The 18336-nt window shown below is 48.8% G+C and overlaps 1 protein-coding gene across 1 annotated transcript in view; it reads left to right on the forward strand.

Moving 5' to 3' along the window:
- Positions 1-1613: 1613 nt before the first annotated feature.
- Positions 1614-18336, forward strand: part of COL15A1 (collagen type XV alpha 1 chain) — a gene marked incomplete at its 5' end in the record, with an annotated part of 98451 nt that continues 81728 nt past the window's right edge. Inside the window, 2 exons of the mRNA XM_081103145.1 lie at positions 1614-1930; positions 2005-2090. Coding sequence (XP_080959271.1) covers positions 1614-1930; positions 2005-2090 — 403 coding nt within the window. The remainder of the gene's footprint in view (positions 1931-2004; positions 2091-18336) is intronic.

Below are 18336 nucleotides of genomic sequence, written 5' to 3' on the forward strand. Positions count from 1 at the left end.
CGGTCATTCTGATAGTTCAGCTGTAACGGTTGCTTAGGCTTTTATTAGATAGATGGAGGCAGAAGGGAGATGGCTCTGCCCATAGTAAATGTTATGTGTGATTCCAAAATGCCCAGGGAGCACCAATGATTTCACATGGCCTTCACGGCCACGTGCATACCCATCAATGAGCCTGCCTTTCAAGATCTTAGCACTCTAGCGCCTCCCTACCCACTGGTCTCCTCTCCAGCCAAGGAGTTCTTATCCATTTGCTACTTGGGTGTGTGTTCCTCTGAGTATTGCCTTCCCCTTCCCTCTTGGCCCCAAAAACTCGCAGCAGACCCCAGCACTTGAGTTAACTTCTCTCCCATTTTGAAGCCTCTTCTGCCTTCTCCAGGCCACATTGATTTCTTCCTTTCCCAAAGACTGCTTTCATTAATCCCAGACCCGACCCCTCACATCCGCACAGCAGTTCACAGGCAACAGAGCACTATGACATGTGAGTTACCTCATAGAGACTCACCACAGCCGGCCACATCGTTGCCCAACTTCACTCTCCAGCCAGGGCCAGAACTGAACTGGAATCCAGACTCCTAACCCCCAGGCCAGAGCTCCTTTCCAGTCCTCACCGCCTGGGTCGGGTCGGCATTAACCATTTCATGCCTCAGTGTTCTGTGTCTCCAGGGCAACTCCATTCTTGGGGGCAGGGAGTGTGTCCGATCCTCTTGTTCGTGAACGGGTCGTATGAGTGGCAAAGAGCGTGGATGCTGACACCTGACATGCACTCGTCTGAGCACATTTTAAACCTCAGCTTCCTCATCTGTGAAAAGAGGATCGCTACAGGGCCACCTTCCCAGGGCTGTTGTGGGGATTAAATGAGACCACACAGGCAGAGCCTCTAACACGGGGCCTGGGACATAATCAGTGCTCAATAAACGTTAGCCACCATCTCCGTGCCCATCCCCTCTCCCCTGCAGGGCTCATTCAAATTACCTTTCACTTGGCAGGTGGTGCCTCTCGCTCCAGGAAGGGGTATCAGATGAAAAGCAGGAACTGACCACAGAGCCAAAGCCCTCTGTGGCTGTTTAGTGCATTCAGGAAGAAAAGCCCCTGGAGTGATGTCTGACATAGGACTGTGTCCCTTTGTTCCTCCAATGTATTGGCATCTCCCACCATCAGGGACTATTTTAGGGAGAGAGCAAAACAAACTTAAACCTTTGCCCTCCTGTGAAGTTATACTTGGGGGTGGGGGTACCGGCAAGGTATAGAGAGGAAAACGCTGGAATATTAGATGTATTTACAATTTTCATTAGGATTAGCTTTGCTGCTTTTAGTTATGTGTATCAATTATACCACCCAAACTGGATCACACCAGAGCATTCAAGCAGGTTCCGGGGGCCACGCATGCAGGGTGGGGCGCGGCAGCCAAGAGCTCGGTCCAGCTGTGTGAACTTGGGACATTGGCGCCACCTCTCCGAGCCCAGATCACGGTGATTCCAGCCTCCGTGGGCCATCGGCCCGCGAATGGAGAGTGCTTTGTCCGTGGAGCAGCTCCGACGGGGACAGACGTGAGGGTGGGAGGGAGCGCTTTCCCGGACCGGCTGGGTCTCCGGGCTTTTCCCAAAGGTTACTTAATGCCGCTGGGGGTGGCACTGGCGGCCGGGAAGTGCGAGACTGTCGAGGAGGGAAAGGGGCGTGGGGAGGTCCTGGGGTGGGAGTGCGCCACCGCTGCCCGAGGTGGGCGCGGCGCGGCGCGCGAGGGAGCGCTGGGCGCGGCGGAGTCGGGTTTCAGAGCGCGTGTGACTCAGGGCGCGGGCCGGAGCCGGGAGCCTGCCCGCCGCGGCCGCTGCCAGCGCCGCCTTTGTTCCCTGCAGGAAGGGCCCCGTCGCCTCCGCGGAGCTCGGTCGCTTAGCGCCTTCGGGGCTCGGCAGACTCGAGAGATGGAGCCAAGGTAAGACCCGCGCCCCGGCTCCTCCGCGCCCCTCCTGCCCGCAAAGCCTTCTCTCACTCGGCCACTTCTTGCAGGAGGAACGAGCAGAGTCGGTTCCTGCTGTGGCTGCTCTGGGTCTCCGCGCTTCTCTCCGCTGCTGCCCGGACCCGCGCGGAGACAGGTAAGCTACCCGGCCGGAGGGTGGCACCCGCTGCCTCCGCGCCCCGGGGAAGCTGGTTTGGCGGCGGGCGCGGCTGCAGTGCGCGCCTCATTCCTGGACATAAAAGGGAGTCCTCGCCGCTCCGTGCGCACTGGCGGTCCTGCCGCGGCTTCCCGAGGGGGTTCCTGGGGTGGGTGGGAGTCCCGGGCAGCTGGGGTGGATGGAGCGCTCCCTGGGCATCCAAGATGTCTAAGTTAGGCGTGGCCCCTCCAGTCCTGGGCATCCAGAGCCTTTGGAAGCACCGGAGGGCACCAGAGGCTCCGCGGGGACAGTTAGCTGCGCCCAGTGCCCGCGCCCAGGTCGTGCGTGCTGCCCAACTCATTGTCAGGGCAGGTGTGGTGCCCGCCCTGTACCCAGGTGCGGAAGCATGACCGCCAGCAGAGACACCTGGCGCCGTTGCCTCGAAAGAAATAACGGGACTGAATTGCTCTGATGCCTAACTTAGCGCTGAGTTACCTCGGGAGTCACCTCCACGGGGCAGTGGTTCCATGGGTGATGGGAAGAGCTATGGGCTGGGAGCCAGGGGATCTGGTGCCTTCTGTTTCCCAAGGCTCACTTTCCCCACCTGGACCCAGAGGCGGTGGGAAGAATCGTGGGGTATTAGTTAAAACATGTTTTGGTTAGGTAGTGTCAGGCAGCATGGGGTTGAATTGTGCCTAGTTGGGTGACCTTGGGCAATTAATTTCCCCTCTCTGGCCTTCAGTTTCCTCATTCAAAAAGGGGGGGGGGCGATAATTAAATCACCCGACCTCCTAGGGCTGCTGTGAAGATTAAGAGAGATATTAGAAATGATATGCTTTCCACACGCTGGCGCATACCAGGCAGAAAATAAGTGATAGGTATTGTGGCGTGGTGCTTGCAATAGCTGTGTTAGAAAGCAATGCAGGCATCCTTACAGCAGAGGACATTGAGGATGAGAGAGGCTTCGGAAGTGGCCCGTCCAATGGCAGAGCTGAGCCCAGATTTGCAGGCTCCAGTCGTGCCTTGCTCCGCCCTTCCTCCATGCAGTTTTGTGGGAGAGCTGTGCTCCCCACAGTGGTCTCTGACCCCTTTTGGATTGAGGAGATTAGAACACAGTCTCGATAGAGGTGTCTCCGTGAAGGAAAGTGGGGATTGGGTGGGTGGGTGGCCCTGGTTAACTCTTTGTGTGCTGGAGGAAGCCTGGGACAGCGCGGACCATTGTTTCCTTGGGAGGGAGACCCAAACGCGATGACAGCTTTTCCTGCCAGAGCGTCCAGCCTGGCATTTCTTGCAGATCAAAGGGCAGCTGGAGCACAGTCTTGGCTTCTCAGCACCATGGCCCATGTGGGAACATTGCAATTTTGCATGTGATATAGGTTACTGCCAACTCAGCAGCAGAGGCAGCTTCGGGTCCTGTGATCCTCGGTGAACTTTGCTGCAACCCTCACCCCCAAAAGGAAGAAGGCTCTGGGGAGAGACACTTTGGTGTCTCTTTCTTCCTCCTGCGCCTGTAGGCTGGATCCCTGGGAGACAGGTCAGAGCTGTGGTTGCTAACACAGAGGAAGTCCTGTTCTCATCCATCATGTAAGAAGGGAGTGTCAGGAAGCCCTCAGGAGCTGAACAGGGCCTGGGTAGGGCCATTTGCAATGATGGGTATTTGGTGTCCCTTTGAGACTCAGAATCTTCTAGATGCATGAAATATCCTCTTGCAAACCAAATTTTGCATGCAGTTCAATTAGTCTAACACCTGTAAATCGCTTCATATGCTCAGGCAGAGCTGTGAACACATTCATACTTCATTCATCCCGTCCTCGCAATGGCTCCACAGGGTGGGGACAGGGACTGTTACTGTCTCGGTCCTTCAGATGAGGAAAGTGAGTCCCAAATGCCCAAGGCTTCCGGGCCCCTCAGGGTTTCCTGCCCACCCTGTTTAAAGAGACCCTGAAAGGGACCCTTGCCCTCACATCCATCCTTGTGTCCCTAAGGGGTCATGGCTGAGTAGTAAAGTTCAGTGTCATTGGGATAGATGCTATTTTAGATGAGGTTGTTGTGGGGACAGGGACAGTAGTGTCAACAGTAGTTTGTTCCAGATAAAATGCTGATATGTGCAAATTATTTACTTTTCTTTAAAGTGTTTGATTGTGAACCTATCAACGTTTCTCTTTCACATTGATGTTTCTCTCCCTCTCCTTCTCTCTCTCTCTCTCTCTCTCTCTCTCTCTCCCTCTCTCTCCCCTCCCCTCCCCTCCCGTCCCCTCCCATCCCCTCTCTCTAAAACCAATAAACATATTCTCGGGTGAGAATAAATTAAAAAGTACAGTTCAATGATTTCTCACAGTACAAACATCACATAACCCAGGTGAAGAAATAGCATAGCCCTAACCGGTTTGGCTCAGTGGATAGAGCGTCGGCCTGGGGACTAAAGGGTCTCAGGTTTGATTCCAGTCAAGGGCATGTATCTTAGTTGTGGGCACATCCCCAGTAGCGGGTGTGCAGGAGGCAGCTGATCGATGTTTCTCTCTCATCCGATGTTTCTAACTCTCTATCCCTCTCCCTTCCTCTCTGTAAAAAAATCAATAAAATATATTAAAAAAAACACAAAAGAAATAGCATAGCTCCCGGGAGCTCCTTTGTGTCCTTTGGCTGTGTGATTCCCTCCCTCCCCTCAGAGACAACTATCACTTTGACCATTTCCTTACTTTTTAAAAATAACTTTAGGACCTAAACATGTATCCCCAAATTCCAAAGTTCCATTTTACTTGATTTTGAACTTTATACATGTAAGATGTCTTCTTTGGTGTCTGCCTTTTTATTTTTATTTATTTTTATTTTTTATCTTTAAGTTCTTTATTAGTTAAGGAATTACAAATGTGTCCTCAGTGTCTGCCTTTTAAAACTGAATATTAAGTTTTTGAGATTCATTCATGCTGTTGCATGTGTAGCTAATCCATCTTCATTGCTATATAATATTCCACTGTTTTAATAACATGTATATTATCTATCCATTTGTCTTCAACAATATTTTTCCCATTTGGGGATGATATAGTGTGAACATTCTTGTACATGTCTCTTGGTGCACATGTGCACACATTTCTGTTGATTCTGTGTCTAAGAGTGGAATGCTGGGTAACAGGGTATGCAAATCCTCCAACCAAATAGACAACACATGAACAGACAGCATGTCTGTCACCTGGTTGTTCACAGGTACACAGCCACCAACCTGGTATGAGCGTCCTTGTTTTTTAGCATCCTCACCAGCACTTGGTCTTGTCATTGGGCTTAATTCCAGCCTTTCTAATGGGTACCTATTAGAATCTTACTGTAGTCTTCATTTATGTTTTCCTGATTATTAAGTTGATTATCTTTTCATGTATTTATTGGACATTTAGATATCCTGATTTACTTTTTTGAGGTAAAATTCACATAACATAAAACTAGCCATCTTCACCTGTGCAATTCAGTGGCATTTAATACATTTACAGTGCTTTGCAGCCGTTGTTTTTAGCTGCTCCTAAAAATTTTCATCACTCTAAAAGAAAACCTTAATTCCATTCAGCAGCCACTCCCTATCCCCCCAGTCACACCTCACCAAGCCCTGCCAACCACTAAACTGCTTTGTGTATTTATGGATTTGCCTATTCTGGACATTTTGCATACATGGAATTATATAATACATGACCTTCTGTGCCTGGCCTTCTCTAACTTAGCATAATGCTTTTGAGGCTCATCATATTGTAGCATGAGTCCGTACTTTATGCTTTTTTATGGTTGTATGGATATACCACAACTGTTTTGTTCATCTTCCACTCATAGGGATATTTGGCTATTGTGAATAGTGTTGTTATGAATATCTGTATGCAAGGATTTGTTTGAATATTTGTTTTCAATTATTTTATGTGTATAGCTAGAAGGGGAATTGCTGGGTCATAGAGTAATTCCATGCTTAAGTTTTTGAGGAACTCCCAAACTATTTTCCACGGTGGCTGCACCATCTTACAGTCTCATTAGTAGTGTACAGGGGTTCTGATTTTTCCATATTCTTGCTAACACTTGTGATTTTCCATTTTTTAATTAAAGCCATCTTAGTGGGTGTGAAGTGGTATCTGGGGGTTTGGATTTGCATTTCCCCCATGACTAATGACGTTGACGTTGAGCATCACTTCATGTGCTTGTTTGCTGTTCGTAGGTCTTCTTTGAAGAAATACTAAAAACTCATCAGAGCAGGTTCAGGTTTTCCCTCTAATTATCTCGCTCTTGCTCACTGGCAGTCTCATGTGCTTTCCTGAGTGAGAAAGAAGGAAGAGTCACACCTGGGATTTTGCAGCCCTGGCTCCCTGCCTTGCCTATGCCAGGACTGGTAATGAGTTATTGTTGCTCACATACCATTAGATGTTGTGATGAATATAAATGATTGTAGTGTTTTAATTACTGGCTGATTTTTTGTTTTGTTTTGTTTGAAGTTGGGGATGCTTGTGGTAGCCTCACACCCATTTGTGTGTTTTACAGCAAAGTGAATACTGAAAATTGCCAGCACGCTGAACCACTCACAGCTCCCCATGTATAGTTGGAATTTTGCAATCTCCTTGACTTTGCACAGGTGTGAACTAATCTCCGTCTAGAGCACGCTTTCTCACATTCCCTTTCTCTTGAAGGTCTCTAATCCCACCTACCAGCCTAAATGGTACCTCTTTCAGGGTGCCTTCCCTGGATCTCTCCAGTGGAGTTTTCTTATCACTATATCCCTACAGCCCTTCATCTCTCTCTCCAGGCCCCAGCCACAGTCCGTTTCTGTATGATCAATATGTTTCTTCATCTCCATTTCCCATGGGAGCACCTTGAAGTGTGGGTCATGCTTCATTTGTCCAGAGTTGGTCACTTGGACTTTGGCCATTTTGTTACTACTAGAGGCCCGGTGCATGACATTCGTGCACTGGTGTGGTCCGTAGGCCTGGCCAGCAATCAAAGTGTGAGTGTCTGGCATGGAAGGGCAGGTCCCAGCTGACCTCTGGGCCCTGGGCAGCACCTGGGCCCTGGGCCCCCACATGCGCCCCTCTGCCTGAGTCACAGCACCTGAGTCCCCACACGGAGATGCAGTGCGCATGGTCAGATGCTGTGGGCCAGGTGCAGCATGGGCCTCTGGGCCGACCAGTGGTGCCGCACAAAAGCCAGGCAGGCAGTGTACTCTCTCCTGGCCGACCTCACAGACTGGCTCCTGTGTGAACCCATGGGGAGTCAGGCAGTGGCCCCACCCCCTGCCTGGGCAGCAGGTTGTCATCCAGGGGCGATCAGGCCCCCTGCTCACACCAGTCTTGGTCTGGTGCCACCCACTCATCTGCTCCACTATCCTGCCGCGCGGTTCCACTCTCGTTGGGGCCTATCAGGGCCAGTAACACCTTCACTGCCGCCCACTGCCAGTGCTGCATTACCGATGCCCACCATGGTCCACGCCACCCCCTGGTGGCCAGCATAGGTCATAGCGAGTGGTCGAACTCCAGGTCGAACTGCCAGTTGAACAATTTGCATATTAGGCTTTTATTATTTTGTTACTATAGTAAACATACTGCTAGGAACATCTTTAGATAAATGACCTTTTGTTTTCTTTTGGGTTATTTTCTTTGACTAGATTCTCCCAAACAGACTCACCCATCATAGACAGAACTAGTTGGATAGTTCTTATGTAGTTAGATGGATTTTTATTAGAAACACATTTAATCATGCCACTTCCTAGTTTAATTGCTCTTGCTGGGTTCTCATTATACCTAGGATGGAGTCATGCTCCTTACCCCAGCAGGCCCTTTGTGGTCTGGCCACTCACACGGAGCCCTTGGGCTCACACCAAACCACTGTAGATTTCTGAATGAGGTATGTGATGTCCCATCTCTGTGTCTTTGCACAGGCTGGTCCCTTTGAGAATGCCTTTCCCCTTGTCCACCTGGCAAAACCAATTCATCCTTTAGGTTTCCTTTCTGGGAAGCCCTCCTGCTCTGCCAGGCATGTTGGGTCTCTCCTCTGGGCTAATACTATATTCACCCATCTCTCAGTCACAGGGCTTTCCAGACTAGACTGTGGCCTCAGTTACTTGTCTGTCTCCCTTACCACATGGGAAGTTCTGTGAGGCAGGGACTGGGCCTTGTCCAACTCTGAATCCCAGGACCCAGCACAGGGCCTGGCTGAGTGGGTGCTCAACAAATTCTCAGTGAATCAAAGAAGGAATGAATGGGTAGTCTAGCGGCTAGCTAGCCTGTGGTCTAGAGAGAGTTCTCCAATTTACCACGTCCTCTGCAGTATGTACGTCATCCCGACTCTTTTTACAGCTCTGCCAGCTCCGGGGCGACCAGGACTGAGTAGTCAGGGTACATTATTGAGCTTTTAGTTTTTATTTCTCTTAGTAGCCTTCACAACTAGTGTGAGTTTACACTGCTGTTACTTTGCCCTTTATCTTTTTTCATGCCATCTAATTGTATAAACAATTTTTCTAGTTGATCCCCACTTATTCCTGATAGCCTGTGTTTTGTAAACAATTGTATATTTATATTTTCTCTGCCAGCTAAATGGATGATCTTGCTTTCCCATTTCCTTTTAATGTCTACAGCTTGATCCATTTAAAATGGACTATAGATTGGGGTGTAACTGCCAAAGTAGTACACTGGATTCTCCCAGATACTAATTAAAATATGAGCTGTTTCTCCATCATTTTGTTGTTTCTGGTTATCATGTAAATTTTTTCTTTTAATGACAGAAATACAGAAATTTATTTCCTGGAAACTCTATATTACTGGTTGCTTTCTCATGCATATGTGTTGTTGTTTTTTAAAATCCACATGGTCTTGATAATGGTTGCTTTGTAATGTTTTAAAATCTGGTAAGAGAACTCACCCCTACCTCCTTTATTAAGCCATAAATTATTCAGTATAGATTGATTTATCACATAATCTCCTCCTGATATGCTTGGATTTACTGGGAGTGTCGTAGTGGTAGTGGCAGGTGAGGGTTATTAAAAGGGAGGCGATCTTACAATAAGATTCAGTTGAAGACATTCAGGTGCAGTGAAGAGAACAAACGAGCAGTTAAAGCTTCTAAGTCAGAACAGCAGGCTGTGGGATCTCAGCCATTACTATAGACACAGGGCAGCTGAGATGAGTCAGAAATGTTGGGAGGAGCCAGGTTTGCTGACTGATCACCTTTCTCTGCTCCACTCCAACTTCAGAGAGAAAAGTGTTGGGTTAGAACAGAACCTGGGAGAAGGTCCAGACCTCTTCCTGGGAAGGATCTAATGAGGAGACATGAGACCGAGGTCACCTAGTGAGTACAACCTAACCCTTATCCCCAACAGAACTCAACTCAACTCTTTTGACATAACCCACCAATTTCATCCAATCCAAATCATTTCACACTTGTTGCATGCCGTGGGTGACTTAAAGGACTGGACAGGACAGAAAACTGTTCTGAGAGTCCTGGTGCCTCTCTCAAGTGACCAGGACCCCTGATCTCAGGTACGGGGGAGTCCCCTCCAGGGTTTGGGGAGCTTGGCTAGTATCTGGCTTGCAGGGAGTAGCCCTGCCTAAGGTCTCTCCAGGAGTCACTCAGCCCATCACTGAGAGATGCAAATGGGGCCCAGCTTAAAGCCTCTTCCACCACCAGGAGGTCTTATGTAACTAGCTTCCTCCAAAGTGCACATCTGTTGATATCTTCAAAGCTGTCTGCCATGTGTGTTTGGGGTACTATTGTAGACTTTAGTCTTCTTCCCAGAGTTCCTGCTGCCTACACTCTCTGAGGTGCCCTGGGGTGAGTGGCAGGGTGGCTTAAGAGCTGCACTGGACCCAGTGCCCACTCTGGAGGGACTCGCCACCAGTAGTAGAGAGCTGGCTTGCATGCTAAGGAGCTTATCCTGAGTCCTCATGCAGGTGTAGGGACGCCCATTTCCACTGGCGGATGGGGGCAGGAAGGGAGGTAAGCAAGCTTTGAAAGAGGAGATTTATTTTTTTCAACAATATTTAAAAATTTTGGTAATAATAGTCCTTGTAAAAACAGGAGAAAATAAAAGGAGTTTATAAAGATCACATGTTATCTCATGACTCAGAGATAAGCCCTGCTAATATTTGGTGGGCTGTCCTTCAAGTTTCTTTTCCATGCCTAAATATGCATGTGTATTATAATAATAAATCATTCTGTGCATTGTATTTTGTTGCTTGGCCTCCCCTTTCCCCTTTAACAACCACCGAGGCACTTCCCCAACAGAATTCTTCCCTAACACCCTTTTGTATCTGAAATAGTATTTCATTATGTGGATGTCCCATAATTAAATTAGTCCCCTGTTAGGGCTTCAGGCTGTTTCCAGTTGAGGACTATTATAAAAATACTGTTGTGATGGTTCTATTCTTATAGGTCTGTATGTGACCATTTCTGTGATTATTTCCTAGCCCAAATTCCTAAAAGAAATTACTGGGTCTCCCACGTGCCCGTGTTGAAGGCTTTCGTTGCATTCTTTGGAAAGGCGATGGTAACTTCCACTCCCAGCAACAGCACCTGGGAATGCCCACCTCCCTCGGTCTCTGTCCACTGCTGCTATTGCTCTAATTTGAAAGGAGAAAATAACAGCTAGAAGGACAGTGCCAGAATTACTGCTCCAAATTATCCTTAGTTGAGAGGAGCCAGGGCTGCCTTCCTCCCTTTTCTCCTCCCCTCCCCCATTTTATTCATCCATTTTGCATATGCCTTGTGGTGAGGGCTATAAGAAGAGAAGGTTTCGCGCGGCTGGCATGGCTCAGTGGTTGAGCGTTCACCAATAAACCAGGAGGGCACGGTTCGATTCCTGATCAGAGCATATGCCTGGGTTGCAGGCTCAATCCCCATTGTGGGGTGTGCAGAAGGCAGCCAATTACTCTCTCTCTTTTTTTCTCTCTGTCCTTATCCCTTCCTCTCTGAAATCAATAAAAATATATTTAAAAAGAGAGAGAAGAGAAGAGGAGGTTTTTCAGGAAATTAGAATGCAAAGGCTTAGGTCACAAGGACCTTGGTGGTTCTCAACCCTGACTGCACCTTAGCGTCACCTTGGGATTCAAAAGGGACCTGATGCTCAGTCCCCCCTCACTTCCAGGATTCTTCATTAATCCATCTGCGGTGACAGCAAGCCTTTAAAGCTCTTGGTGTGCCTTTTAAAGTGCAGCCAGGGGTGAGAGGAACCAATGCAGGCCAGTAGCTTCCTTTCAAAGGTAGCAACCCTGAGTCCCAAAGAGGAAAGTCCCCGCTCATGGTTGTAGCTCAAGTGAATGGCAGGGCTGGCACTGGACCCCAGAGGGAGCTTCAGGGGGTATCGCTCATGCACATGAGCTCTGGGATCCCAGGTCTCCCTGGTTCAAATCTCAGCTCTGCTACTTCCCATTGAGTGACCTGGGGCCGGTTACGTCTCTTTTCCTTATGTTCCCATCTGTAATGGCACAATCATTCCTACTATGAGGAGTAATGGGATAAGTATCAGGCCTGTCCTTGGTGACCAGTTCAATACGTCCTTCCTTCCCTGCTCCCGCATCACTGTGGATTCCTTGAGGGCAGGAACCCTGTTTTATTTATCCATGCTTCCTCGACATCTGACATGGCCTGGAAAGGACACAGTGAGCATTTGAATACATTAATGAATGAATCATTCAAAGCCTGAGACTGTGGAGAACTTAGTGAAAAACCAGCATTATGAACTCTTGACCACAGCAAAGTCTGTGCGCCTCCGCCCTGCTGGGAGACCACCCGCAGCCATCACTGCCATGGATGGTGGAGAGGTCAGAGGGGGGTGAGAGCAGGGCTGGATAGAACATACATGTCAGGTCATGAAAGAAAAAGGGGGGTATGCTTTTCCGGTGTTGGAAGGTTATAACCATTCCATCCTGTAGGACAGAGTTCAAAAGCTGATGACAAACGGAACCTAAATTCATGCAGTTTCAACAATGTCACACACAGAACTCCATCTGAAGGTGGATCAGCCAGCTGCTTCTCCCCTTCCAGCCACACAGTCTTAGTGGTAGCGAGTTCTGTCTTTATTTTCAGCACACAGGCTTGTCCTCTGGCCTCCATTCTTACCTCCCTATACCCTATCCCCCATATGGCAGCCATGGCAATCTCCTAGCTTCTTGCTACTCAAATGTGGTCCACCAACAGGCAGGATCAGCACTACCTGGGAACTTAGTAGAAATGCAGAATCTCCACTCCCACCCACAGACCCAATAAATCAGAATCTGCATTTTAACAAGATCCCTGGTGGTGCACGTGCACATTGAAGTTTGAGCAGCTCTGTAAAACCAACTCTGATGATGTCACCCCTTCTTAGAACTCTTTGTCATCTTTCCATGCTTACCACCTGTAGGAAGAGTAGCAGGCCTTCAAAGGTATCTACATCCTAATCCCCAGAACTTTGAGTAGATTAGATTACATGGCAAAAGGGAATTGGGATTGCAGATGGACTTAATGTTGATAATCAGCTCAACAGAAAAAAGGATAAGGATCTCAGATTACCCAGGTAGGCCCAGTGTGATCACAAGAGTCTTTAAAGGTGGAAGAGGGAGACAGAAGAGGAAGTTAGGGTGATGCAGTGTGAGGAGGACTTGAGCAGCCTTCTTGGCTGGTGCTGAAGATAGAGAAAGGGGCCACAAGCCAAGGAATGTGGGTGGCCTCTAGAAGCTGGAAAAGACAAGAAAATGGATTTTTCCCTTAAAGCTTCCTGAAAAGAGCACAGGAAAACCTGTGTTGCACTTCTAACCTGCAGAATCATCATAAGGTAATGTTGCGGCCAAAGGTAAACTGAGTGGGGGGGGGGGGGGGGTGAAAGGATTAAGGAAGGATAGATAAGAGAATGAAAGCTGGGTCTCGGTGGGACGCTGCTCCCTGATGAGGAGACAGCGTCAGCGCCCACAAGCCGTGTCTTTATTTTATAGCAGATGCCACGAGGCAAAGTAGGGGCATGATCACGTTTACAGCATTCTCGTGAGTTTCCACCTCACTTAACTACATGCACCCGAACTCTATCACAAGGCACGTGGGGCCACGTGTTTGGACCATAGGTTCAAGCTTACAACCATAGCTGTTGGCTATAATTGTGCTGGGAGGGCCCTGCCCTCCAGCTGGGACTTGCACGTGGCAATGAGAGGACCCTGTCCTTTCATTAGTCCGAGGCTTGAACCTGGCCAAAACACCGTAACTGCGCCCCACAAGGTAATAAATTTGTGTTGATGGAAGTGACTAAATTTGTGGCCATTTGTTATAGCAACCATAGAAAATGATTGTAACACACCTTAGCATGACGTTTGAGACCCTCTGAAGACCACCAATGTGCTGCTCTGGCCTCATCTCACAGAATATCCGTCCTCACAGCCTGATCTCAAACCACCCAGCTCTGAGTGGCTGGAATATGGGGTGGGCCACCCCGAGAGTCCAGAGTGGGGTTATTTTTCCATGTATCCCCAGCACCTAGCACTGTGCCTGGCCCTGGCAGGGAATGAATAACCCAGTGGAAGTATAGCTTTGACATTCCCCTATTCTTCTTTTATCTTGGTAAATATCTGTCTCTCTTTGGGCCTCAGCTTCTCCATCTGGGAAATGAAGAGATTGGACCAAGTAAACTCTAAAAGCACTGTCAGCATGAACATTCTGAGTTCAGTTTGGCCAAACTTGGTGACAGTTGGGAGAAGTGATTCAGTTTAGCAATGCTCAGCCCTGCTCAGATCCTGCACTGACATCCCATTCCATGAGTCAGGATTCAAAACTGTATCCTACAACTGTGTGTATTTGGTACAAAACAGACCACAGATACGTGTTCTCTCTCTCTCTCTCTCTCTCTCTCTCTCTCTCTCTCTCTCTCTCGTTAAAATGCCAAATTGCTCACTCTCCCACAGAAAGAAAAAGGAAGGAAAAAACACCATTTCTCACTGCAGAGTTTTTCCATGTGACACATTTTCTAATTTTACTTCAGGCTTAACTGTCTAGAGTAGATGGCTCCATTTCAGGGGCTACCCCTTCCCCTTTTAGACTATGAGCTTCCAGTTTAATAGAATGGTTTTGTGTGTTTACTATTTGCAAGTGTGGCCAGATTACTGCTGTCTTTATTTTCTCTGCTGGGGGATCCTCTATAATGCACAGCACTCACCTAGGTTAGTATGCCACAGATGGGATTCCTTGGTTCTGGGCTCGGCTATGGGAGCTTGACCAAGCCACTGCCACTCTTGAACTTAGATACTGAATCTGCAAAAAAAGGAGATGCTGGCTCACCGTGGGACTGTGGCTAGATTGGGAGACGTGGTTGGTGGGCCCCATTTCTAAGAGTCCACAATTCTGAGATGCCATTGGAATTGTCTCTGCTGTCAGCTTTTGTCATCTCTGCACTATTGCTCTACTGCAATGGAGTGGCTGAGAAATGCTTAGCACCTGGAAAGAGTACCATAGCTTTGTTTCAAAGAAACAGATTCTGCTCCTGCTGTGTCTGGCATCCGTCTGTCACTTCCAACCCGTTGCCCCACCTGTGCCATGCTCACTATTGGATTGTCATAGCAACTCCCTGCCAATAGGACTTCCACTCTCTCCGTCTCTAGCACATCTTCTCACTGCAGAGTGCTCGTCAAAATGCAGGTCCCATCATGCATGTCCCCTCATAGAGCCTCCTGTGCTTTCTGTTCCAGGGCAACATCCCCCTCTCTGGGCTGGAGCCCGAGGCCTCGTCTCCCCTCACATCTCTGCCCATGCTCTGGTTTTAGCCACACCGAGGCCTTGCTGGTCTCTGGGTTTAATGGGTATATCCCCTTCTCCCAGCCTTTGCTAGTGCCTCCCACAGTCTGGAATACTCTCCTGCTGTCTTGAAATCCTCTTTGGCCTTTCCTCCTTTAGAGACTTGCTGTGGTCCCTGCCCCAGCAGCATCGGCATCCCTCAGGGGTTTGTTAGAAATGCAGGCTCCAGGTCCTGCTCTAGACCTGCTGCATCAGAACGGGCACGTCACCCAGGTCCCTGCTGAAGTGCACACAGAACAGGGAAATGCAGGCTTTGCAGCATGGCAGTCAAGTGCCTGGGCTTTGCGTCAGAGCTGGTTTGGTTCTAGGCTTTGCGTTTATTAGCTGGTGACCTTGAATGATTTACTAATCCTCGTCTAGCCTCAGTTTCCTTATCTATAGAGAACCCTGAGCCAACGCAGTCCCTGGTCCTACCTCGGCCACCCAGAGCCTCCCAGCTGCCTGGCTGAGAGTCGTGAAGGTCACATGGGGAAAGGATTCTAAGAATTGCCCTCTGCATTTAGACTCCAGTTAGCCTTGGCTTTGAAAAGCTTCTTCCTGTCTGCACAGCGAAGAGGTTGGACCAGCTCTGAGGCTTGTCCGGATCTGATGTTATCTCTTTAGATATTCGTCTCCCTGGATCTCTGTATTCCAGGGAACGGCATATCCATACACACAGTGCAAAATTCTCCCACCAAGGAACAGAAACCAGGTCTTGGGGGGAACAACTCAGCTGGGAAGGTTTTGTATGTCTTGACATAGGGGAGCAATTTCTTAGAAGTGCTGGGATTTGGGTGGTGTAGTACCCCCTGCAAAGCCAAGTTCTTTATTTCCTGTATCCATTTTACGCAGCAGTTGGTAATTTGGGGTGGGGTCATGGGGAGTCCAGTAACAAGTGGGGAATAATTTAGAACATTTTTATATTTTAAAAAAATAGCTCATATATATTATAGTGTGAAGTGCTCAACTTAAGTGCTTTCAAAGATAAAAGCAGGAGGTTTTAATTACATTTCCAAACTCTGGGAGGGGGTGGGGGACTCTTTGGCTAGACTCAGGCCCTCAGGTATATGGTCCTCTCTTTCAGATAGTAGGATGCTTCAGTGGAGATTGTTATATTTACATTTGAGGTCCCCAATTTGTAGGGGAGGCTCAAAATTATTGCAACGGGTGCAGAATCCATTCTTGTGTAAGCATTTTCTTTGCCTACAAATACCTAGTGCACTTGTGTGTGAAAGGGGCTATCACTGTCTTTTGTTGTTGTTATTTGGCTTTTTACCATTGACAAGATGGAGATTGCTCTCCAAAGCTCTTGTACTAGAAGCATCCACTCTATGAGGGAAAAAGCTCATTGTCACTGCTGGGTCCCCAGCACCTAGAACGGTGTCTTCCATACAGCAGGTGCTCAATAAATGCTAGTTGACTGAATAGATGTGTGTGTGCTAATGGAAAAGCTTTCCTCTGGCAATCTGCATTTACCTTTTCAGGAATAAGTATGTGGAGCTGCATTAGCATAGGAGGTTGGGTGGAATGTGAAAAATGCTCATGCATATGCATGTGGGAGACTGGCTGGTCCCACTCAAGTTCAGGGTTTCTAAGAATCGCCCTTTGGAGGCAGCCTCCTGCCCAGTGTGGTCTGTGCCGCATAGTGGCTCCTTGTGAGAGAAGGTACAGTTTGCCATTCATGCGCCTCGAACAGCTGGGGCTTAGGGCCCCCTTGTGACAAGGCTTAAAGATCCCCCAAACACCTCAGTTCCATCAAAGCCCCTGGCTGGGAACCTCGAGAAACCAGAAAACGCTGGACTCTCAGAACCATCAATTCTAACTCTCCTAAATTACAGATGGGAAGATGGAGGCTCAGAGAGAAGAGGGACAGGATGAGAGTCACACCAAAAATGTAGACGAACTGGCTCTAGCACTGGGTCTTCCGATGTCCAGGCGGGTGGCGTCGCACCACCCTGACGTTCCGAGTGCTGCTTGACATGGATGTGTTGCAGTCTTTTCCCATCTCAGGGCTGTGGGAGGAAAGACAGGGGAAGACATTTACCTACGGTGAGGGTTTCTCATGTGTGTGTTTAGAGCTGAGCTTTGGAAACATCAGATGGACTTCAAATTCCAATTCTTTCATTTATTGGCTGTGTGACTTCAGAAAATTGCCCCCAAAGAGCAATTTGGTGTCCTCATCTGGTAGCAGAGGTCCTCCCTCCTGGGCTGCGTGAGGCGTTCAGCAGGTAATGCTGGAGGAGCGCGCAGAGCAGAGACAGCAGGCACTCAGGGGCTGAGAGCTCTCCCCTAGACCATGGGCCCATCCTGCTGCATAGCAGCATCCCTGGAAGTTTTTAAAACATGCAGAGGCCTGGGCCTCATGCCCAGAGATTCTGATTGGGCTGGAAGTAAGGCATCAATTTTCTAAAGCCCACCCCCCACGACTCTCCAGCCCAGCCAGGGACAAGACCATACATGCCATGAAGGCAGGGGACACATCTGTCCTATTCTCCCATGAACCTCTAATACTAACAGTGCCAGGCACGTGTTGGTTGGTGCTTGATAATATCTGTGAATGAATTATGAATGGATGAACAAGATGGGCTCGGCACCTGACATTACCCTGCACCACCAACCTGAGCGCTGGGTATTGTCATCTCTGTGTCCAGGTAAGGAAAGTAAGGCTCAGAGAAGTTACAGAACTGGTCTAGGGTCACCGGCTAGTAAGTGGTGTAGCAAGGACTTGCATGCAGGTCTCTGTGATGCTGAACCCCACATCCTTCTCCTGCACCTGCTGAGTGAGGCTCACCCACCTCAGGTCCCCTGGAAGTCACCCTCAGTTTCAGGTCTCCAGTTAGGGGCGTCTCCTGGGTACTCATTCTGGAAGGTCCATGACTCTGGAGGTGCACAGGCTCCTCCTCCAGCAAACATTTGGAGACTGTCAAGTGCTTTCATCCCGATTAAACAAGAGTTAGCCTGTTTCAAAATGTGACTTCAGGGTCACCATCTGTCCTGGCTGTTCCTTAAACTCAAATCCCATTTCAGAGCCAAACGGGGCTCTAACATCCTGCAGAGAGCAGGTCTCTGCACAATTGAGTAGGAAAAATCGGTAGAAAGAAGCAGTGTGTTTGGTAACAGCTGCAGGACAAATTTTTTTATGCCATCTGTTCCCCTGCTCAACAGCATCCAAGTCATTACACAGGGTGGGGCAAAAGTAGGTCGTGTGTATGCAGCGAAACAAGAATAAACTGTGTTTCACGTACTCACAAGTGTAAACCTACTTTTGCCCCACCCTGTATGTGTGGACCACAGGCCCCCACTACGGACTCAAACGCACTCGTTCCCATATTGGGCCCCTGCTGTGTACCAAGCACTTTCCCACTCCTCTGTAGGCTTCTGTAGAGCAGTGGGTGAGAGGGGCCTGGGTAGTAGGTAGCTGTGGGGACGTGACATAACCCAGACACCTGAGCCGGTCACATTGCCAGACTGGGTCTCAGTTTTCTCATATAAGGGACATTGG

The sequence above is a fragment of the Myotis nattereri genome (genome assembly GCF_964212035.1).
Source record: "Myotis nattereri genome assembly, chromosome: 12".
Taxonomy (NCBI): Eukaryota; Metazoa; Chordata; class Mammalia; order Chiroptera; family Vespertilionidae; genus Myotis; species Myotis nattereri.